Here is a 24,212-nt window from a genome sequence, read left to right as displayed (position 1 = left end):
TAATTCTGGTAAATTCTTGGAAAATAAATGAGCACACCTCTTTGAGACATTTTAATCATCTGTACAAATATGTAATTACACCTGACTGGACAAGAAACATTACACAATATTTTGTGGATTGATCTGCCAGCTATTTTCATTTTGTAAAATACATAATAAAAAAAACCTCATCTACAATATAAACACTGATCCAAACCTATTTTTTTTTAGAACAAATGTTACAGACCGCTGGCGTACCATCATGACAGTGTATGTTTACCGGATTCCAAATTTACACTATTAAAATGAAATGTCATATCACGGCTGAACTTCAACCATTAAAGTCTTTAGTGCTCCGAAGACGAACTCTTGCCTCTTTGTCACAGATAATAAACTGCTGGTATCAAGTATTAGTCAGGTCCAGGACTTCACAGCTAGGAAGAAAAAGGAAAAACAAGACGGGGAGTTTTAGATGAGAAATATTGCTGTCAATTATACATCAAATGTCTTTGAACGGAGTCAGCATGCAAGCCGAATGACCCACCTAAACACCTTTATGGGATGCAAAACGGCATTAAACAACATGTAATGCAGAGACATTTCATATCATATTCAGTTCATGTTGTTTTAATAGCATCGTATTTAAAACAACTATCTGCCAATCTTTTTTTTTTTTTTAATTTGCTTTCTTTTTCCTTCTGCATGCTCTAATCTGGCTGCATGAAAAACAAGGCAACCCCGCCGCATGCACGTGACCACACGAAGAACTCTCTAGTGCAAAATTTCACCTTTGGATACATAAAAAGAAGAGGGACAGAGACACGAAGGACAGCAATCAGAGATTTATAAAGCAAATCACCCTCTAAAACCCATGGGGACATGCAGTTCACAAACACAAGCGTCAAATCATTTTCACACAGATTAGTAGTCAGGCCATGGCGAGTCGCTCACAGTTGTTAATGAGGCAGCGAAGGAACAACATAGACATCCACTCTCTGGTGACACTGATTACTTACTGAGCTAAAAAAAACCCTCAGCTCTGAGTCAGACCACTGTAGAGAGGCCTACTGCTATATGAGAGGTCTTGCTCTGGCAAAAACAAAACAGCAAAGAAGAAAGAAAAAATAAGGAGGAGAAGGAAAAAAAAAACATTCAAAGAAACCCATCGACTTTGGGACGAGGAAACCAGGTGCTCGACTGTGAAAACTTGTTTCAGAGTATCCAGATTCATTCGCACGCCACTCTGTATATATTTGAGCTCCTCAGTTACATATATAATTAATAAAAAGGTCAAAAATGACATACTTTTTTTCAGATGACAGTCCCTTTTTCACGAGTTCTCATTTATCTGGCCAGATAAATAAATATGTTCAGTATAATCGTTAAAAAAAAAAAAAGAACTGACTGGTTGTAAATAATTTAAAAAAACAAATTGAATATGACAAGATATTATTTGCTGTAATCTCATGACCTTCTTTAACTGAACCTTTACAGTCACTTGCAAGAGTACACACCAAAAATAAATCATACACACTTTTCAACAAGTATGGGTTCATGTCCAGAATAATCTGGCTTTAAGTTTGGAAATAAGAAATAGTGCTAAATATAGAAATAATTTGTACTTATCATATTATCTTTCAAATTTTATTCTGTCTTTTAGATTGATTGGACATACAATCAGAACTGAATTGGAAATACTAACATGCTTCTTATCACTATAGTTGAACTTTAATTAGAGGAAACACTTTGCCAGATTTTATTTTAACTATAAAACAACCATGAGTGTTCTTTATTGCTCCCTAGACAAAAAGATCTACTGATTTAACGAAACAATTAAAAAAAAAACAACAACTAGGATGAATAAACCTACAAGATCACCAGGAAAAAAGTCTGATCTATTAAAAAAATGTCCTTTTTATGAAAGACAAGGCATTCAAATGTTCAGTTCAAGGTGTGGTGTGGAAACGGTAAAATTAAAATTGAATTTTCTCTTTTACTCTGTAAAAAAGATTCAGGGAAATAGAAAAGAAAGCAACTACATTTGATAAAATCATAGATAAAGACATGATAAAAGAACATTCTAGAGTACAGCACGTAGTTCACCTTCCCTGGACTCTCATCATGAAAGGACAGCAGGTCATTTCAGTGTAAGACCATGAGAAGGCAGCTAACGAAACACTCACTGCTGTGATGAACTTGGTGCCCTGGGGCTGGAGGTCTTCATCTTTCTGAAAGATGGAAGTAGAACCCATCGAGGAAGGAGGCGTGGAGGAGCACCGGAAGGAGGACTCGTTGTTGTTGTAGGAGTCCAGGATGATGTTGGCGTGGCCGGGTAAGGTGAGGGTACTCAGGCCGGCGACACTCTCACTGGAGGTGCACTGGGATGACGTCTCTGAGCTCTCTGTGACTGTCCACACACACAAACACACACACACACACGTGTGCACACCATTAAAATTTTGTTGAGGACAACACAAGTAAAACAAAAACCCATTTCATCCTTCCTGAAGTGACGTGTCTTTGTGTACTCTGGTGACTCCTAGTGGTAGCAGCAGAACACGCCTACATCTTACATTCACATACAAATATCTTTACTGTTTACTCTCAATCAGTTGATCTACAGCTGCTCCGCATCAGCTGATCAAATCCCTTGCTTCTGATTGGCCCCTCTCAACTTAAATGTCACCCGGCCTCAACTCCTGCTCTGCTAGCTTCTGGCTGCTGCTCTGCCCACTGTCATCGCTGCTATCTGCTATCTGCTATCTGCTGCTGCTGATGCTGCTGCTATTTGCTGTACAGTTGCTCCTGCTCGCAACTTGCTACCCTCCACCTCCCCAGCTCCACCTTGTCGTGTATACATGGCATAGTTCGTTCCATGTCATGTTGCTGCTCTGTTCACGGGGGTATGTTTGCTCTTCCAGTCTTAAACTGGGAGAACCTTCCCTCACGCTGCTGGTCCCCTGTTTCATGGTGCTCATGAAAAATTATCAGGGGACACCTCTGAACAGAGCCATACCGCCAATTTGTACTATGATAAACAAATCAAGCTCATTATCATCTCTGTGTTTCTTGACGTGAATGGACCTGACATAACTGTTTTCATGTCTGCATCGTACACATAAATGTCTGTTTGAAGCTGAATTCAAATGTGTTCTCCTGTATTATTTGTAGGTGTTCCCCAAAGGGCTACCTCTGTACTTTACTCGAGAAGTTGAATCACTAGCATTTTTTTTTTTACTAGTGTGTCTCTACATGGGAAAATATGAATTTCAATGATAACTTGTGACAGATCATCACCAAAACTGGGATTTCTTGAATGAAACAAATCATTTTAATTTATTTAAAAAAATATTTGAGGGTCCTGAGAGTTGAAAATCTGTTTAAATTCAATAAAGCAACATGACAACAAATTAAACTTAGTGTGTTTATGTTTATACCTATAAAATCTTCTTTTCCTCTATAAAATGTTTCCTATGACACATTCACTGTTTATCTGTTTATTTTTTGGATGAATTCCTCTACAGGAAACAGCCACTCACACATTGAGGGCTGGCTGCACGCGTCCTGCTCCAGCTCGTCTTCTTCTATGCAGTCGTACGGCCACTGACCGAAGGAGGGCACGTTGGCCGTTGAGTACGGGTGTGTGTGTGGGTGAGAGGGTGACGAGTACAGGTGCAGGTTGAGGGATCCCAGCAGTGACGAGGACGACTGGCTGCTGGAGGAGGAGGTGCTACTGTTGGAGATGGTGGAGTGGGGTCTCTTGAATGAAGACGAGTATTCAAACGAGGGGACGGCGATAGAAGCTCGCGTCCTTGACTCTGTCGGTAGAACAAAGTAGAAAATTCGATGAGATATTAAACCACACAGTCCAGGGAGAAAAAAATCTGCACATGGCTAATAGAGTAAAGTGTTGTGTACCATTAGGGGGGAACTTGGGATAACTAACACAGACGGGAAACCAATAAAGCTCACCTGACCCCTTCATGATATAGTCAATGGCTCTGTCACTGATGGCTGCGTCACTGGGCTTTATGTCCATGAACGGTTTGCTTCCAATGCCCATAGACACCATCTCCTGCATACGCAACTCTACAATCCAAAAGATGTTATCACAAGCTTTAATGAATTTGAACGAGTAAAAGGAATACTGTTGGTTAAATTGTAAAATAAAGAAACCCACCCCTGTTTCTGAGTGCCTGCCTCCACAGGATCTTGCCTATGATGGCGGTCCACACAGCTTTGACCTCAGAGGAGCTGGCTTGCAGTATAAAGGTGTCCTGCGACTTCCTCCGACGGAACCAGATCTCAAAACGCAGCCCGCTGTCTCCGACGTTTTCAGTCATACCTATCTCTGCTGTCTACATAGGGAAGAACAACAAACATGACATTTTCTGTCTAGAAAGTGCAAAAGAATCCACTCCTGCTTCAAAACAATAGATTCTTACTTTATAGGACTGTTTGTAGATGTAAAAGTCATATCCTCCCTCGATCTTCTTGGTTTTGCTGAAGAGGATGAGGTCCTCAAACAAGAAGATGTGACGGAGGTACTTCCTCCTTCCACACCAGACAATGAACTCATCCTGGCACCGGAGTTGACCTTGTTCTTTTAGGTTCACCTGGAGAGGAAACACAGCCATTCATATGCGTCACAGAGAACAAAAGAGCTTCTGGTGGGATGCTGACCTCACTCTACTACTGTAAACACAACACCATGACCTGGACTTCAAAAAATAGCTGTAATGGTTGTCATGACTTCTGTCTTGTTATAAGTGACGTATGACATTAAGATATTAGTCCCGTCAGTGCACGGCTCCACAACTGTTTTTCCCAACTTACATCACAGCCCCGAATGGCATCCATAGCTAGCAGGTCGTTGCCATGGCGAAGCTGAAACTTGACCATCTCCTCAGCGGTGCGGAGGTCCCTCAGCTCCTGAGCCTGGGACTGGCTGCACTCCTTGATGAGGTCTTTGAGCAGCAGGGCATATTTACTCATCCTCTGGATGGGCTTCAGCAAGTAAGACGCCAGGTCCATCTTGTCCCCGAGATCAAGCTGTTTATTCTGGATGGAGACACACCAAGAACACCATGGTGGGGGGGGGGTGTTCTACTCTGAGGAAACTGGGTTCTGTTTACATTTGCTTGTTAAGCTAGAGACGATGAGCCTTAGAGGTCGCTGGCTTACTGATGTTCACCCCATGTTGACCTTTTAAGAAGTGTTAGTTTGACTAACAGGATTTTTTTTCTTTTAATGTTTTTGTACTTTGGTTTTCAGCATGATGACGATGTTTCCTCTGTAATCGGCAGTCTTGTTTAACCACTTGCTGGCAACTCCCTCTTTAAATAGCTACAAACCTGACAGGTGCGGTATTAACAGATGTATTTCATGCTGTGGATCAACGACTGTGTGAACCACTGAATTTATTTCAGTTTTTTTTTCACAAAATCTATTAAAAAAACAACAAACCCATGAGGTTTAAGACAAGGAAACCAGCGGGTTGAGAATGCTAACTTATTTCTGATGCATTCCTGTGCCACTCTATACACTATCATGGTTCTGTGTTGACCTTGTCACCCTGAGAGGAATGTAACCAGAGTTTCCAGACGCACCTTAAAGTATTCGTTCCCATGGCTGCAGAGCAGAGCATCCGACTGGGGCTTATTCTTGCTGTACAGAGCATACATTCCAAACTGATCCTCCTGCACACAAGATTAACAAGTTACAACAGTAAAAAGTATGCTGACATTTCTGCATGCTCCACAAAACACTGTGAATGACTCAAGTCACAAGACACTGTAAAAGTAATTGTATGGGTTCTGCGATCAATTATATTCATTATGTGAATAAAGTATTTGGACATGCACTTTCATGACTGACCACGTTGCCGGAAACACTGAGAAAGTCGGTAACCACGGGTCAAGACGTCATTACAGGAACAGCTGATGGGAGACCTTAATGCTGTCAGTGTGCAGCTGCGTGTGTGGACTTACATGTCTGAGAAAACAGCTACTGACAGATAGCGGGGAGTGGACGCACGACTCCAGATCCTTCAGGAAGTACTGGCTGTGAAAGTCCCACAGTTTCTCCAAATTCCCAAAAATAATAGTGCGCTTCCCCCGCAGGTCCTGGGGCAAGTCCAGGCGCTCCATCTCAGGGAAATAGTGCTCGATGATGTAGCTGAGAGAGCGGACGTACTCCCTCTCTGTGGAAATCATCTCATCCATGATGTGTCGCACTTTACTGGGGAAAAGAAAGACATGAGTATTTATGATGATACACACCAGAGGTGAGCATGCTGATATCAGACAGTTAAATCAGTTGAATGAATCATGACGATTGGAGGCTTTGTCTTTTTTCCCTGTATGACTAGTTAGTGGCATAGTTAGCATGTTTGTTTGAAAACTACTTCCTGTTGTATCCCTTAAACATCCTGTTCATCTTCACAAATCAAACACATGCTGTCTTTGAAACAACACTTGTGACATAATATTTAGGTGTGCACTTACAGTTAAAAACCACACTATTCAGAGTCAACGTTTCTGTTTTTGAGGCGTTCATCCAAACTGGGGTTTGGTCCTAACAACTAAGGTAACTAGTCTGTTATTTGAGTGTGCAAAAATACCTCCATGTTTAGAAGCAGTACGGCCTCATTGTCATTACTTCACATGAAGCTGCCTTATAGTTAGGGTGATGTTTTGTTTTCCTTTGGAATCTTTGGAGCTGGATTAAGATAGTGGATGATTCCAGCTCTGGACCATCATGATACCAGACAACGTCAGCTCTACAAATGAACTCAGCTAATCATTGATGTAATATAATTTCTCAAGGAAAACTGCCAAACACTTGCTGCCAACCTCTCTAATATGGATTTCTGTTTATTATGATGAGAAATTCATTTTTTTTTCAAGTGGTTGATTTTTATATTTGCACTCAATTCTAGCTTGCTCACCTGCTCTGTTTCTTGCCGTCTCCTTCTCCGTGCCTGTTATGGACCCTGGAAGGTGTCGACATGCTGCGGCTGCGTCCTAACGCAGGACTCGTCACATCAGGCCTCTGCAGCTTTTTTTCTGCAGACACATTATTGGCCACCTCCAGACCCTTGATGTACACGCCTGTGTAGCCGTGGATGTGGCTGGCGTCTGAGTGGCCGCTGTCCCTGGGGGTCAGCTCATAGCTCATGGTCTTTTTCATGATCTTCTTCATTGGCTGTTTGCGGACTCGAGAGGCCCCTGAGTAGATGGGCTCCGAGTGGCAGGAGATGGTGGAGTCAACAGTGCAGTCACTGTCCGTGTCATCGAACATGGAGGGGCTCTGCCTCAGACTACTGTCGGGGGAAAACGTGAAATGTGAGGAGGAAGTGATGGAACTGGAGGGGCTTTTCGAGAGTGGTCCTTCAGACTGAGGCTTCAGATCCTCAAAAGTCAGAGGTGTAGCTGCCCTGCTGGTGTAAGACGGCACCTCAGGTAAAAGCACACATCCATTAGTTCCTTGCTCTGGTGTGGCAATCTGGCTGTCAGCAGATGCCGCCGGATCAACAGGGGTAGAATTTGAAGTTGCTGTCATGGCTCGGGCTAAAGTCTCCTCCAGCTGCTGCTTGGTCTGCTGACATTTATTCCACACTGTGTTCCACTGCTGCAGCTGCTGAGGACTCTCCAGGGACAGCACCATACCATTCAGGGTTGTGAAGTTGTCCATGGAGAACTTGGATGCCTCGTTGCAGTAATCCTGCAGATTCTGAACTGCAGCACCTGGAAGTCTGTCACCTGAACTGTCCAAGCTCAGGTGACAGATGTAGTCCCGGCAGTGCTCCGTCCACTGATTCACCTGTAGACCAGAGACATGCGGTATTGTACAACTCATCCATGGATCAGAGTTCATTCATGTAGATATCATATTGTTATTATTCCAACTAGCAGCAGCCTTTGACAGTTGGAGTCAAACTAACTGTTAGACCCTGTTGGAGCTATGTGTGTGTTGAGAGATCTGAAAGAACTGCGATGTAATCTGATGACTGATGTATACAATATTTGTTTGTTTTAAAAAAAATTCTGATGCAGGAAGTTGTTAAAAATATGCTATTTTGATTTTTACAGCAGAACAAAACCCTTCATCTCCATTAATAACAAATCAGCAACACTAACTAGCTACTCCTATGAAAGGTTTGCCTCATTTACAACTCAACATAGCACTTTTGATGAATGCATATGCTTCTCAAGCAACAGTAAGTTTAACAAAGCACACAATACTCACAGAGTCATAGAACTCATAGAGGTTGGTGAGGATGTCTAGCTGGGCCTTCCTCTTCTCCACTCGGCCCAGTATGGAACCCAGATGCTGCTTGAAATCAAGCAAAACCGAACCGGGAAGCGACTCTGGAGAGTCTTTGACTAGCTGCAGGGCATGTCTCTGCTGGTGCTGTCGAGATACAGCACCTGATCAGATTGTTGTTTGACGAAGCAGATAACGCTGTGATGTTTAAATGTTACTCAAAGTGTCAGTTAATATCGAAGCATTTACCACTGACTCCTCCAGAAACTGATCCAAACTCTCCTTCATCTCCTTTATTTTGGACACAGACAAAGTGAGGGTCTCCAAAGGTGTTAGATGTTTTTCTCCCTCAACACTGAACCATAGTTTGACCTGAAATGAGACACCGATTGTTGCAGACCTGCAGCACAGACTCCACCACCAGGGTCAAACAGTGGAAACTCACCTGTTGTGTTTGCTCCTCAAACCTGCGCACATCCAGTAGGCTCTCTAACTGCTTCTGGGACTTGTTGGAGAGGATCACAAGCTTGTGGACCTCCTCATCTACTTGGTTGTACAGTGCATTCAACATGTCTACAGCATCCCTGAATAATCAAACAGAAGAGGGCAAAACAGGTTAATACCTTTTTCCTTTTCTGGAGTTGACTCTGTGGCCTCAGTGGTTGTGCAGTACCTGTAGCTCTCATTCTCGCAGGCCTCTTCCTTCCTGATGCGGGCCAGCACGGTGCCTCCCTCCAGTCGCAGTCTGTTTAGATGGGTGTCATCAAGGACGCGCTTCATGAGTCGCTTCTGCTGCTCTATCATCTCAGACACCTCCTGCAAGTAAAATTAAGCATAAAAAACATCATCAACCGTCTAGTTTAGACGAAAGGAGCCAACGTTGTTATTATGGAAAGCCATAAATCAGAAAGCCAGACAAGCCTGCAGGGTGTGTGTATGTGTGTGTGTGTGTGTGTGTGTGTGTGTGTGTGTGTGTGTGTGTGTGTGGTGGTGGGGTTTCTGACCTTTGACGTCTTCAGGTTACCGCTGTTGCTTAATGTGCTGATTGACTCCTGAAGAGACGAGATGGCTGTGCTACAACTACAGGCGAAGGGTTCTATTTTCTGTCAGGGTGAGAGAAGAAGAGGAAGAGAGGGAGGACGATGATTTAGAGTGTTGAAACATCATCGGTACACTGAGGACAAACAAAACATTTCCAACAACACAGCCAGTATGAACAGAACAGTACCCGTTAGGACAGATGGGTGTTCATTGCCTCACCAAAGAGGTAACGTGATCAGAGTGTGTGTGTGTGTTTTTTTTAGCAGGATATCTCCGAAAAAACAGATGGGCTTTGATCAACAATGCATAACACAAGGAATGTGTTTTGAGTCAGTGTTTTGAGGCTGGATCCTGAAGACTTGCATCAAATACGTATTAGCAATATTTCTCATACATCAACCAACAGCTTAACCCGTTTTAGGGTTTTGTGTGTGTGTGTGTGTGTGTGTGTGGGGGGGGGGCTGTCCAAGTTGTCATCAGGCAAGGGAAGGGCCACATCCTGGACATGTCACCATCACCGTACAGACGGACAGTCATTAATGCCAATTTAGAAACTCCAAATAAGCTAACAAGCGGATGCAAACCCAGAACCTACTTGGAGTGAGGAAATAGTGCTAACAACTCTACCACTGTGCTGCCACTATGTCTAATGAAAATCTAGCAAGGGGAAAAAAAATCAATTTCAACAGTTACCACCTCCCATGCTCTTAAATAAAGTTACAAACATGTTATAATATCAGTGACACCCACCACCCACCTGTCTGAAGTGGATCCAGTGGTTGTGGTCATAATGGAAGGTGCCCTCCAGCTCCCGTGTAAGCTGGCTCTGGTCAATGTGTTTCAGCAAGGCCTTCAATGATGACAGTGTCTCGGTCTGAGGCAGGAGAAACACTAGGTTACAAATGGCTGACTCCTAAAAACATAGAACACATGAGTTTGCATTTGAGTCTTGGCTCACCTGTACATTGATGTCTCTCTCAGGCTTGACGGCTCCTTCCTTGTCCACCAAGAACACAACTGAGTAAAGTGCATTTGGTACCAGTGCCTGAAAACACACAATTTTTATTGACATTTTTAAGGGCAGAAATTACAACACATGCAGATATTACAAGGAGCTTTTGAGGTATGTGATGTGGTTTCTCGAATCATCCTCTTTACATCAGTAACCAACTCATCACCCTAGTAGCATGATGATATGCCTCGTGTAAGTCGACTGCAGCCAGCCCACTCCTGGAGTGTGGTTAAAAACAGACAAGTAAGCGCAGGCTTCCCCACACAAGCCCCGAGGCCAGCCTTTCTCAGAAAAATGTCTTGCTCCTGCATTCACTACCAAATTAAGGTGTGTCTGCTTTAAGGAAACAAACAGTGTCAGAGAACGAGAGGCGGGAACAAAAAGAAATGTGTCAGGAATGCCACAGGGTGTTAATGATTCTGAGAGACAGGTAGCATTACAGCCCAGAAGAAGAAGAAGAAGAAGAAGAAGAAGAAGAAGAAGAAGAGGTGTAGCCCAGCCTGAAATATCTTTGGGTGTGTTGGGCAGTAATTACATATTTTCCCGCTCACCTGCAGTTCAGACAGAGACGACAACAGAGCCGGAACAGGCGGCTGCCTCCTGCTGTCTATAACAACGGTCAGACCTTGATCACGTCTTTCTGTCCTGAAACCAAAGAGTTGCAGAGTTTATTTTCTGTGATGGACAGCTGATGGCGTAAGACAGCAACTATCTATTTATAGGCCAAAACAGCAATACTGGCAAAAAAATAAAATAAATAAATTTGGAGGATTGAAAAATAAAAGCAGCTTCTAAAAATCATTATGTTCTAAAACCATTTGTGCAATTCATGTGAAATGTAATGGAGAGTTTGCAGTGAACACGGTTAGCGGTTCATGATAGGAAAAATCTAACTATGGAGTGTGTGATTAACTCACCGCAGCGTGGAGTAGTAGTAGCCCAGCAAACAGGTGAGGTCACTGACTGTGCAGCTCTCACCTGCCCACACCTGAGCCCTCGTGCACACCTGCAACACCGTCCTCCCACCTCGATCTCTGCTTCCTGGAAAAGACCCGCAAGGAGGTCAACACACTCGTGCATCACTTTATCATGTCGATGGAATTCACGTTCGCCTAATAAAGAAATACCCAGCAGACACTCGAGTAAAGAGGATAGTAGAAGAAAAAAGGGAAGAAGAAAGAACTAATGACAGGGAAAACATGAAGGGAGTTATGGATAATGGCACTTTTGTTGAGCCCTGCTGCTATTTCCCAGCTGTGGGAGGAAAGCGTTTGTCTTATATATGTGGCTTATTATGATTAAGCACATTATAAAGACTTATAAAGGAAACAAATCTTACATGACAGGAGTGTGTATTTGTTGACAAGAGATGGAAATGTGTTCATTGTTCAGAGCTGATTCGGAAAAGGACTGAAATGTACCTAAATGTAAATCAGGAAGACAAAGTTTGTATCGATGATGTGAGTTTTCAGCACATAAATAAATTAAATTACAATTAATTTAAAAAAGATTTTTGAAGCCACGCAAGCACAAATCCCTTGAGTCTACCTGTTAAGATCACAGCACCCGATGCAAGCAGCTCCTGATTGACCTCTGACACCAGTTTGGGGAGGGACAAGTTGCTGTCATGGGAAGAGCTTGATGTTGACACCATCCTGATGGCCGTCCCATTCACAGCTTTAGGACTGTGTGACTCTTCTCCCCCGTATTTGTGCCGCCTGCTGTCACCGCTGATGCTGTCATTATGCTGTCCTGTAGAGATCATTAGTTATATTTAGTGAACTATAAAAAAAAGAAAAGAAATAAGAGATAATAATAATAATAATACGTCCAGTCAAAAACAATAAAAGTTTCCTTTCCCTTCAGTGCGTGATGTGTAATTGGAATACTGCATGCGTTTATCAGGGGTGTGCTCTGGTAGTGAGCTCACACTGACTCATCCTGGAGACCAGGTGTTTAGTCAGCCTGAATCATGGGTAACTGCTGGTGTCAGACTTGAATATCCCTCCAGGTCTTGTTTATATGAACACCACTCCCAAGTGGTACCACACACTTGATCCTGCTCGTGAGCCACTGAAGGAGCACGCCAAGAGTAGAATCTCTGAATGCACCACTAAATACTTCACTGGATACTTCACGGTGCCATGGATAAGGCAGTACTGCAAAATATGAATATAAAAAAAGCATGATGTCTAGAATTACAACAGAAACAACTGTCCTCGGGGTCTTGAAGTGAATCACAACTGTACTCTCATGTATATAAGACCCAAATGTAGAAGTTGGTCCAGTAAGATACCACTGAGGTTTTCACTGATTTTGCAAAGACAACATCCATACCAAGACCTTCATTCATATACAGTCAATACAACCAAAGGTACCTTAATGAACTGTGGCTAACTTGACCTATTTATTTATAATACAATCTTAAACCAACCGCCAAGTTACAGTCACAAAGCTTGAACTCCGAAGAACCAAGTCCAAACTTGGTGTATTCTGTAGATCAAACACCTTTAAACCTACATTATCAGTTGCTTCTTTACACATCCAGCAGTTATGGAGCAACACTGTCCTTCTTTATTTATCTGTTTTTTTTTTTATTTTGGGTGCCAAGTGAATGTAAATCAAACATTCCCTCTGTCTTTTAAGTCCCTAATAACCCCGATGGCAATATTTGGCTCAAACTGATAAATGAATGCAGTGTTTGTTAGCTAGCAGCCAATTGTGTCGGACTGATGTTGCCTTGGATGTCTGAAGGGAACTACGTAGTGTGGGAGGCCTGGATTAATTCCTTTGAATAGTCGATCTGGCCATTGAGGCCAGTTTAACATGGTTTGGCCACCATAAACTGGCCTCAATGGCTGCTGCTCTTCCTGTATCCGGCTCTTATTATACATTCATGGCTGCTGCTACGCCGGTAGCACACTCTGTTTTATCCTTATTATCATTATGTTGTTGTTGCTTTCTGCCTGCTGCAGCTGAATATGAAATGAGTGAACCAAATCTGTAAAAAAGAAAATAGCTGAACCTTATAAAGCTTTGTAAAGTAGCAAGAAACTGCTGAGTTTGGTGATAGTTTCATTCCTTTTTATCTTCACTACTATTAGTGACCGGATTGAAATGGATTGAGACATTTTCAAAGTCAGCTCTAGAACCAGGTCATGGCTGACAAAGCTCCACAGACACAAAGTCCAAGTCCTCAAAGAATTAATAGCCTTGAAAATGAAACATGGAGCTGGAAAGGCTGTTGTTAAGCCAACTCTATAGATGGATCCATGATGGTGGATTTGTCTGATGGACACCTGCTGTCTTTTTAAACAGTCTGAGGCCTCTTGTATTGTCCTGCTCTGTCCTGTGACAGTAAACCCTCCCAGCTCAGCCTCTATTGTCTTCTAACAGTCGGTGCATTTCCTGTGTGACCGTGTGGCCAGGCTTGTGTTTGCTGCATGTTTCCTAAATTGCTTTGTTTTCAGAGGAAGTGGAAAACGTAGAGTAAAGCCTCCCGAGTATTGTCCGTTGGGAAAGTCTGTTTTTTCTTTTGTCTTTGTGTGGACACATTTAAGCTGTCAAAGAGGCTAAATCTGCGTCGGTTGCTGGTGCTTTGACTTGCTGATCTGTCGGAGAGGTTGAATTCTGATCGTTTCCTGGTTCAAACGGTCTGGAGGACTCTGTCAGAGAAGTGTGGGTCCATGAAAGTTAGGTCTTGTGTTTCTGGACTGAATGGACTCTCCAAAGACAGGAGCATAGTTTGAAAGACTTTTTCTTGCAGACCCTCAGTGGTTGATTGATTCACAAAGGACACTTTTGTAAATGAGGCAACCAATCTGGGACCAGTGGAGCCCCCACCCCCGATACCACTGTAGGGCCATCTCATTGTAGGATGCCGGGGTCCCTCTGCTTGGTTTACAGGCTTTACACAATCTTTTGTTGTCTTTGAAACGTTGTTGTGGGAAACCTGCTTTGAAACAGCTGAAATATTATCCGCTCTGAGGTCACCTCAGGAACGCAGCATGTGATTTAACTATTGTAGTTTTGCTGAGTGTCTGAATCCTCCTAATACTTCAAATACACACTTCACTTACATACTGGCAAACTTAAAGCGATACTTAACCCGAAATGTCATTTGTATTTCAAGAGTAGGTATCTCGAGCTCACGGAGACCCATCACTTCTTTATGGCTCCAGAAAGTATCCAACATAAACATTTAGCTTGAAGCTGATGGCAACTGACAGCTAACAAGAGCAAAATTTGCAAAAAACATCAGTTTGCAATCTCTCATGCACATAATCCAGAATAATTCACAGCTTAATCCAGCCAGGTGTTCAGTATTTCTCACACTTTGATTTGAGCTAAAACAAACTCCAACACTTTCGGGTCAGTGGCACTGGTTCAACTGAATCTGCCTGTTCATGATAGAAGCGTGGAGCGCTGTTGAAGAGATTGAGCTCAAATCAAAGTATCTGTGGATTACTGAGCATAAAACTGGATAAAGAATACATAAATCAGGCAACTGATGCTTTTAAGAGTTTGTAAACTGAAGCTTGAGTTTAAAAACAGCATGAATCCTGAGTTGGTACCCTCTCAATATCCTGAGTTAGACAACACACACACACACACACACACACACACACACACACACACACACACACACACACACACAACAGACACACAGCAGTAAAAGAAAACATACATTAGTGACTAAAGTTCATTTTCCAGGGTAGGGCCATACCTGGGCCCAGAACCTGCCAAAGAACACATAGTAGGCTATGAAAAGCAATCTGTCACCAGTGACAGCATAAATGTTGCAGGGTGCTGAGCTGTCTCCTCTCCAAGTGCAGCCGCCTGATGCACTGTTGTGACAAGTGTTGCTGCGGGGTACGATTACACACCCTTCCCCAAAAAACACTGTTATCTTCTCATTACGAATGAAACTTGCTTGTTTTTTACAGCCTCAGGTTGTAGTATTCTATGTATAATATGACCTAAAGGATGAGCCAGGGTGCATCATCATGACTCATGACCCCGCTTGTCCATATCTATCAAGTTGAAGGTCTTTTTAATATTACAGTTGTTAAGCAGGTATTATTCCGATTTTTGATTGCGCAACAACGCTGTAAAAAAAATAAAATGATGGAAAGAAGTGGTTGTCTTTTTCTTTCTGGATGTGAATATGAACTGTTCACACCAAACACAGTCATTCCTATGGAGGATGTACATATTTAAAAACAGGTGAATCTATAGAATTAGCAAACCCTTTCATAATCTGTATGGCAGCCATTCCTAAACCTAAGACTGTTTGATGAATGTTTGGTAAAGGAAAAACAACCTGTAGCAGGGCTAAAGTTACACGGCTTTGTTTTATCATTTCTGATTCCTTTTTTTTCCAATGTATTTAACCTTTTTTATGTATTTAATCATAAATGTTTTACAGTCATTTCAAACTCAATTCAGAACATAAAATTAAAACTATTTTGGACTGGCTGCTATTACTGACCCTCATCAGCCACAGGGTCATACGATGGATCACTGCTTTAAGTTATACATGCATAGTAGTGCTAAAAATAATGAAAGATTGAAGAAGTCCTTCAGTAAAATTCACTTCATTTTTCTGACCTTGTTGTGTTTCCATTCAGTCTAAACTGATACTGTGTCATCTTCTGGTTGAATAGCAGTACATACCTGACTCCTCTTTGCTGCTCCTCCTCTCAGAACCAAGAAACGCTGCCTCTACATCCAGCTTCCCAAAGCGAAGAGCGTAACCATTCATCAGCTTTTTTGGGGAAATGCTAACCGAGCCACCAGAGGAAGATCTCTCCCGGTGACCTTTAACCTGGCCTGCCTTGTTAGTCCTCTCTAGTGACTTGGAACGCCGCTCTGCCCGTCTCTCTGCACTCCGCAACCCCCTCTGTAAGTAGAGCAAAGGTGTGCTGGGCCTGGAGTCATCACTGCTGAGCCAGCCTCGACTTCCCAGCCTCCGAGATAAGTGTTCTCTGGAGGAGGTCCGGGTCTCTGGGCTGCTGCCCGGTGTCACTCTCCCCTCTCTTAAGCTGGAACTGTGCTCCGGACTTTCCTCCAGGATTGACTCAGAGCTGGACCCCAGGCTCATGGGATTTTGCAGGGCTTCCATGTAGGACTTCCTGAAAAGTCTTCTGCTCTCAAAGGCCACAGAGTCCCTTGGGAGACGTCTGCGAGGGCCTGGGTTACTAAGGTCTGTGCTGAAAGACAGCATCTTGGATGCTGGTCCTCTTTCTCTCTCACTACTGTCGTCGCCTCCTTGTCCCATCCCACACTCTTCGCTGGGACTGATCTTGATGACTGGAGTGGTGACATCTGCCGCACTGATGCTATGGCTGTCACCTCTGGCATCAGTGTGGTTTCTGCTGGGTGAGGTGGGCTCTGAGAACGTGGAGTCAGCTCCCTGAGATTGCAGGGACTCTCTGGAGCTGCGATGACTGTCCAGAGTCCCAGTGGATCCGCTGGTGCTGCAGGTGCTGAGATGGCCGCGGAAGCCACCTCTGCTGCAGCGCGCTTGCATGATGGCGTCTGCCGTGCTGCTGACAAACAGAGGGTTGACCACGTTCTTCCACGGCGTCCTGTACACGGTCGTACCAGTCGTGAGCAGGCAGTTCTGTAGTGGGTGAAGGTTTCGGTCAGCAGTTACATTCTGCAAGAACTCAGCCGTGAAAACGTTGCCATACATGCTCTCGGCAATGGGGATTTCTGCGATCGCCTGCCCGCTGGACGACAAGCATTTTATCACAAGCTTGGCAGTCTTACGGCCTAAAGGAACGATCTGTAAGTAGAAGTCTCCTTGCTTTAACCGCACTTTGTGCAGAGGTGAAAGCTGCAGGACAACTTTCTCATGGATACAGAGGGGCCATCCTTCATGATAGAACAGCAGTCCTCGGAACTTTACCTGAGAGAAAAAAACAGAGGTTAGTCATCTAAGTCATCGCTCAGCTGTGGCGTAACTGGCATCAGTTCATCTTGTGTTACAACACATGTTTAAATCGAATGCAGAGGCAACATGTTTTCATGGGACACACTGGATGACTCACTAAGGAGGAAGGACCTGTCTGATCAGGCCTGGTTTCTCAGCAACCACAACACAAATCTACACTGTGACGGAATACAAAAACAGAGCACCTATGACATTGCGCTCAAGGGTTGGCTTTTTCATCTTTTATGGCAGATGATGCGATCTGCTTCTGAAGCCTCTCATATTGCCTGCAGTACAAAGACTCTCGTGTAAAGCAGGCTGCTCTCGGGGGTTAGGTGAAACTATTGCTCTGCGGCTATCGTCACAGTGTAACCACCGGAGAGATGAATACAGAAGAATAAAGTTTCAGCGCCTTGGTCATAGAACCCAAAGCTTGTGAGGGAGAATATTGGGTTTCCTTTTGGATCCAAGAGTCCATGGCAGCCTCTCAGACAGACCACAGTTGCCCTATTCAAAGGGGGATGGCTGGTTTTCAGCTTGTTTTCTGAACAACAATCCGCTCTGTCTCAGTCTGATGCCCCCCTTCCTTTCCAGCCAAGATACTCACACTCAGCTGCACAATCACATTCCTTTGTCTTATCAAGTCACTTGTTTATCTTTCAAGGTGTGTATTACTCCAAGTCTGACATGTCAAGGGAATCACCTGTTTCATTCTTGATTTGACTCTCTAACAGCACTGCAGGATAAATCTTGTAAAAAGAATTCTGGATTAAGTAACAGAGAGCATTCTTGGATTTAAACCTCAGGCGTAACATCCATCAACCACTCACACAGGCTTCTTGTTGGATAATCTGAAGGATCCTCTTGGCAGGAAGCAGGAAGTCAATGAGGCAGCGAAGACCGTCTCCTCGGTATTGCCTTTCCACCACACTGAACAGCTGCCACAGGACGGTGGCAGCAGTGGCGCTGAAGGGGCGGTACAGGGCCGACAAGGTGCTCTGAATGCAGTTGTCCAAAGACTCAGCGTCCTGCGTAAATAAAGACATATTTAATTAGGTGTAAGACATAGAAGCATAGCTAGTTTAAAAGACTGGACTAGGCTATTTACTACTCCAAGATAAAGTAAAACATTAGAAGACAATAGTAACAGACATTTTTCACCAGACTTGACCAATTTAACATGGCAAAAATAAGTAGATATTCTTGAAAACAGGCACCCGTCTGACAGCAAAAAGCCTTGGTGGAGGTGTTCACTCTCCAACTGCCCTCTAGTTTGCTGATCGGCAGATTGCAGTCAAGAGGTAGAATATTGGCTGATAAATTGGTGCATCTCTAGTTTATTTGGCTTGTAATCTCTGAACTCCAGCAACGTTTACTTGTGACACCTTAATGTGGACAAAGCAAAGTTTGGCATAAGGCAAAGAGTGATTTATAACAAAAAAATATTGAGATGATGTATTTTTGTGAATTTTCCTCATGATGGTCTAAAGATTAAATTGTAGAACTACCAGTGAAACTCCGGGTTAAAGTGCTTATTTACAGACTGAGCCAGGTCGCACTTTGTCAGACAGTCAGGAAGTTTGAACGTGATAGGAAATGTCAGCCGTGATGGTCTTTCCATCAGAGAGAGGGGAAACACCTGGAGGGAGTGATGTCAAACAGCAGAAATGGAAAGTCCAGAATGGAGTCCAGTGGAACACTACCCCTCTAATAACAAGCATGTCAACACTGACCATTATCTGACCCATACACCACACACACACACACACACACCACCTAGCCAGTTAGCTTAGCAGGTGAGAGCGTGGGTTCAGTCCCTGTGTAGGCCAAGCAGTTGTTTGATCCAACTCTGTGATCGGTTGCTCAGTCTGACAACTCGTTCTCAAGCAGAACCAACACTGGTTAAAACTTCTCCATGAACAAAACAGGACATTTGGGAATAGATAGATAGTTCCAGTATGATCTCTCTCCCAGCTGCCAGCGCCAAGGCCAAACATCCCTCAGCTATCTGTCCTTCCAGACTGGAACACAACAGTGAGACATCTGCCTCCAATGATAACCAGATAGATGGTAGTGCCAGGGAAAATCCCACAGTCCTGTCTCATATTGCTCAATAGATCCCATCATGTTAGCAAATACATTTAATAAGCATTTAAACACAAAGGAGGGAAAAAAAGATCTAAGACTGTTAGCTTCTCATTATTATCTCTAAGAAGCATTAGTCCAAAAATGCATTTTTTAAAATGTATATAACTTTGGCTTTTTGTTTTTGTCTTGTTAATTTTGCTTGCAATTGAAATTCCAGCTTTTAAGTTACCTTGCTTTTTTGGCTTACATTTTAGCTTTTACTTCTTAACAACTGACACTCAGCAACATCGCACAGTAAATATGTTTATAGTTTTCAGCATCGCTTTTCTACCTTAGCTGTTGCTTTTTACTAGTTACTCTATTTTTTGCCAATTCATTAGAAATATGGAATGTGATTAATCACTTATTCCACAGCATATTCACTGGGGATCAACAGCAACAACAACAACAAAAACTAGATGATATCTCTAATTACTGGAACACTGTATTTCAAGGTCAGATCTAGTGATGCTATGTTGGAATTCACGTGTTTAAAATGCTGGTGAAAAGCTTCACAGTCACAAATAAATCTATTTCGGTGAAGAAACACGAGAAGAACTATAGAACCCCTGAGTGACAGAAGCCCTACATTAGCCTACAATGTATGTGCAAAAAAAAAAAGAAAAGAAAAGAAAAGAAAAAAGATTCCTGGTAATCAAGGCATCGCATGTGCTTCAGTAAATCTAGTCAGACAGCCCATGTTTCACCCTTTGTAGGACTTGTCTTGTTGATCTAAGCAGCTCAGCACCATCAATTAGAGGAGAATGAGTACAGTTCAGTGCATCGGTACACATGCCATGACTCTACTACAAGGCGCTCATTGTGAACTCCGCCTCTCTAAGTGGTATGTGCAGTACAGTGTTGGTGCCCTGAAACAAAACACCCACCTCCATTAGCAGTCAGCCTGCTTTCAGTGAGACAAAAATGTCTCTTGGCCTTCGTCACTGTTGCACCCGAGAGGAGAGGAATAACATGGTGTTTTATTGGAGGGAAGCTAACAATGGGAGGAAAGCCCTCAATACATAGTAAAGACAGAGCAGCAAGTTTCTCCTAAGGTTCCCAGGGCAGGAAAAAAAAGTGTAGTTGTAACAGAAGTAGTGTTTTAGGAACAATTACTCAACAGTGCAGGGACTTGAGCTGAATGATAAATCAGACGCTGTTCAACCTGCTGCTCAGGAGTGGCTGATCATTCTGGTAATATGAAAACAATAGCTGGTTAAACAAGGTTTTAATAGATTCCTCCCATTGCTAATGTCTTCTATAGGGTTAAACGTGGTGTATCTATTTGTGGAGAGGGATTTAAAAACTTTTCAGAAAGTGTCACCTGGCTTGTGGACATATTTGCATGTCTCAGCAGAATGACTGAGTTTAGCCACCAGAGCCGAGCTTCCCATCCGCTCTGAGGCACAGAGGAATGCAGTGTGTACGGTTGTGTATGTCTAGCCTCAGACTCTCAGCCACGACAGGAACAGATTGGGAAGTCCCACCCTTTTTTTTTTTTTTTGGTTGATGCCAGGTCTTTGTAAGCCCGTGTGATGGAGGACGGTGGTGCTAATGAATGGCTTCAAGCTCCAGGTGGGATGCTTTTGTCTTTGTCTTCAGTAAACCAGCTGTTCAAGAGGTGAGCACAGCAAGTAAGTGGCTTAAGCAACGGGGATTTTGTCACCCTGTGATGGGAATGATTCCACATGATATGATTGAGTTGGAGTTAGGAAAAATGCAATGCGCGTGCATGTGCGTGTGTGTGCGTGTGTGTGTGTGTGTGTCACAGTGAAAAAGGTGGTGGTGGGGGAATCTGAGGGAGAAAAAGAAGAAGTGCATGGCAGACACAGACAGAGAGAGAGTGATCAAGAGGTGGTCACTGACACATTTAGTGGGTCACGGACACAAAAGGCACTGCCTACCAGGCCTCCAGTGGAGCATGAAGCCACCAGGGGAGTGTAACAGGAGAGCCCTGGAGCCTCCATACAGGCTAACCAACCTGCTAACAGCCTCAAAGGCCGCAGGTTGCTCAGATCTCTTCTGCTGCCAGGGGCCAGGACACCAACAAAGGAGGCTGCATCATCGAAGCTGCAGTTTGATTCCACTTTTGATCTGAACTGATAGAAATATGAGAGGAGGAGAGGCTGGGACAAAGGCTGAGCAGGGCGAGCTGTATGATAAAAACAAAATTTTACATTACGTGCACCATCCTGTGCACCATTGTAACTTCAAACAATGTGTGTGTATGGTCACACACTCCTTATTAGAGAGCACAGTATTTTCCTGGCTTTGTAAAGTGACACTTTAGTAAAGGTTATCTCTGCAGATAAACTTTAACCTTAGAGGTGCACACTGACTAAGTGACACACAGCAAGACCAGCAATAGTGGAAGTCTGAGGGTGAAAAAACTGACAACACATGCCTTTGCATTTCCATTCCTGGAGCTTGCCAGTGATGTAGCAACTGAGAGAACCTGAGAGAGAGACTTCTTCAAAATCATCTGGTTGTATTGTTCATATGTCAAACTGCAACATTAAAAACAAAGGATGCCAGCTAAACTTGCCTTTTTAAATGGGACTAAAGGTGTTGCTGTTGCTGTTGCTGTTGTACAGGTTCCCACACTGGTTATCAAACAGAGTTGGCAACTAATGACCTACAGGATGTAAACAACATGGACGGGATATTGTTCTTTAGCAGCGCTGACGGACCTCTGTGACCCTATAGACTGATGTTCTACTGCAACACAACACACACGCACGTGCGCACACACACACACACACACACATGCACTCCCATATTATGCCTTTGCATAAAAGGGAAGCTCTCTAAGAAGAGTGAATGGGCATCCTTCAGTCAATCAGAGCCATGATGAACAGTGACAAAGGAGATCAACAAAGTGTGTTGATACCTCTGCAGGTTAAATATAGAACGGCTGCATACCAGAACAAGTGGAGGGTTGATAAAGGAAAGTCACTTAGAGAGGATGGGAAGCTGCGTACTTCAGCGATGGCAACAAACGTTCAAATCTGGCTCCACCATCGTGGATGATAGCTTCAATCTATATTTACCCCCAAACCTGCATGCTAGTTATTGGTTAGTTAGCTCATCAAGCTATACACACCTGATCAGTGGAGCTTCCCTTTTATTCATTTAAGGAAAAGCACAATCAGCTCGTGTCCTTCAAAGTGAACATAGAGTACTTCGTACAGGCAAGATAGCAGATTTACACACATGTGAGGCCTGTTTTCTTAAAATTTTAAAATTTTGAACTGAATTGAATTGAAGTATTTGTGTATACAATGCTAGAGCAGCAGCATACTTCCTCATTTTTGGAAAAAAAAAAGAAAAAACCTGACATGTTTTGGCTACAGAGCATGAAGCCAAAATATCAGCTGAGAGTGGTGACATTGAATACATCTTCTGAATGTACACAATACCACACACACACACACACACACACACACACACACACACACACACACACACACACACACACACCATGCAACTCCTTGAAACACCACTTCTGAAGGTTCCAAAGAAGCTGGTTTACACTCGATAAACACACACACACACACGCAAATAAAAAAAAGCACGAGCTAAAAACAGCTAAATGATACTTGGAAGTTATTAGTGACATTAGAGAGGAGAATAAAAAGCACGCTTCACGTTCACCAGTACCTTAATACTCAGGTAGTTCTCACAGCTCCGGGACTTCACTCTCGAGTGCATTTTACCCAGTGACAACATTTAGGCTCCAGATGAAATCCAAAACAAATCTTCAATAAATAATCATAAACTCCAAATAGAATCCAGTTGATGATCAACACTGGAAGTCATGGCTGTCACATCAGCAGGGCCATTCCTCCCCTGTGTGCTGTGGTGGCGGCAGCTGGAGCAGACTAAACTCCTGCTGGAGCGTGAGAGAGGCAGTGCGCTGGCTTCCCCGTCACTCAACCTCCCTCCCTCCCTCCCTCTCTCACCGCTCCCTCCAACATATCCTCCCCCAGCCCTGCTGCTCCAGCTGGATAAATGCATACTGCTGCAACTTCAGGCTCATCATTCAGAAAAAAAAACCCCAACAACACACACTACCTGACCTGCTGCATACACACACACACACACACACACACACACACACACACACACACACACACTGCCTCAAGCCCCAAACACTCCACCCAGCAGGGGTCGGACTAGCTCCTCTCTGCCCCCTCTGACCCCTGTACCCCTACCTCCACAAGCAGCTCCCTACACCCCCCCCTGCCACAATGGTCTCCCTTTGTCCTGACAATACAAATGGACTAGGGTTTCAGCTTATTCTGCTGCTTTTCAAAAGAAAAAAGAAAGGAAGACATCAGCACAGGATTGGTGGTTCAGGTCACTCGCTACAATGAGGGGAATACCCAATCCTTTAACTGGCCCTTAAAAACTTTTGACATATGTGGGACATCCTCCTGCTGCTGAGGATAAATATGACATCTTTCAAACAGATTGACTCTTAAAAAACAAACAAACATAAATTACACTTAAGAATTTGTTGTCTATGAGTTAAACACCTTAAAAAAAAAACCTTATTAAATCATAAGTTAACATTCCTTGACAATGACGTCACAAAAAACACAACTCACAAGTTCATCCAAATTAGTCGCTCCATCCCATCTCTTCAAATCAATCTCCAACCTAAACACAGGAAATGCTTGTTCACGACAACTTGCTGCCTGCGTGAGAACGCTGTGAAGGCAGGATGAGTTAACAGAGACAAGGAGATGTAATTAGATTGGCTTATATTTAGAGAAAAGGCCAGACGTGATTAGAGTGAGACTCACAACACACGTGGAGTCGCACAAACACGCTCTAGTTACTGTC

At 43.4% G+C, this 24,212-nt stretch overlaps 1 protein-coding gene across 2 annotated transcripts; it reads right to left on the bottom strand.

Annotated features, from left to right (window-relative positions):
- Positions 1-11: 11 nt before the first annotated feature.
- On the bottom strand, positions 12-23,219 carry plekhg4b (pleckstrin homology domain containing, family G (with RhoGef domain) member 4B). Of its 2 annotated transcripts, XM_086218619.1 has the most exons (24): positions 23,025-23,219; positions 18,068-18,265; positions 15,977-17,213; positions 11,849-12,052; positions 11,218-11,341; positions 10,852-10,945; positions 10,247-10,333; positions 10,046-10,162; positions 9,252-9,350; positions 8,921-9,063; positions 8,693-8,831; positions 8,497-8,619; positions 8,230-8,394; positions 6,929-7,803; positions 5,970-6,219; positions 5,589-5,678; positions 4,816-5,040; positions 4,425-4,595; positions 4,160-4,337; positions 3,952-4,068; positions 3,519-3,797; positions 2,163-2,386; positions 996-1,068; positions 12-413 (listed from the first exon to the last, which is right to left on the bottom strand). In XM_086218619.1, the coding sequence occupies exons 1-23, from the start codon at positions 23,091-23,093 to the stop codon at positions 1,024-1,026; spliced, it is 5,253 nt and encodes a 1,750-aa protein (XP_086074745.1). In that variant the 5' UTR covers positions 23,094-23,219; the 3' UTR covers positions 12-413; positions 996-1,023. The 2 variants fall into 2 exon arrangements, with proteins under 2 accessions (XP_086074745.1, XP_086074746.1); XM_086218620.1 differs by lacking the exon at positions 996-1,068 and having other exon boundaries at positions 15-413.
- Positions 23,220-24,212: the final 993 nt, after the last annotated feature.

The sequence above is a fragment of the Aulostomus chinensis genome, chromosome 11, assembly GCF_037954235.1.
Source record: "Aulostomus chinensis isolate RoL2024-O1b breed Wild chromosome 11, RoL_Achi_v1.0, whole genome shotgun sequence".
Lineage (NCBI taxonomy): Eukaryota > Metazoa > Chordata > Actinopteri > Syngnathiformes > Aulostomidae > Aulostomus > Aulostomus chinensis.
Note: the sequence above shows the minus strand (reverse complement) of the source record. Positions and strands in the feature narration are given on the sequence as shown.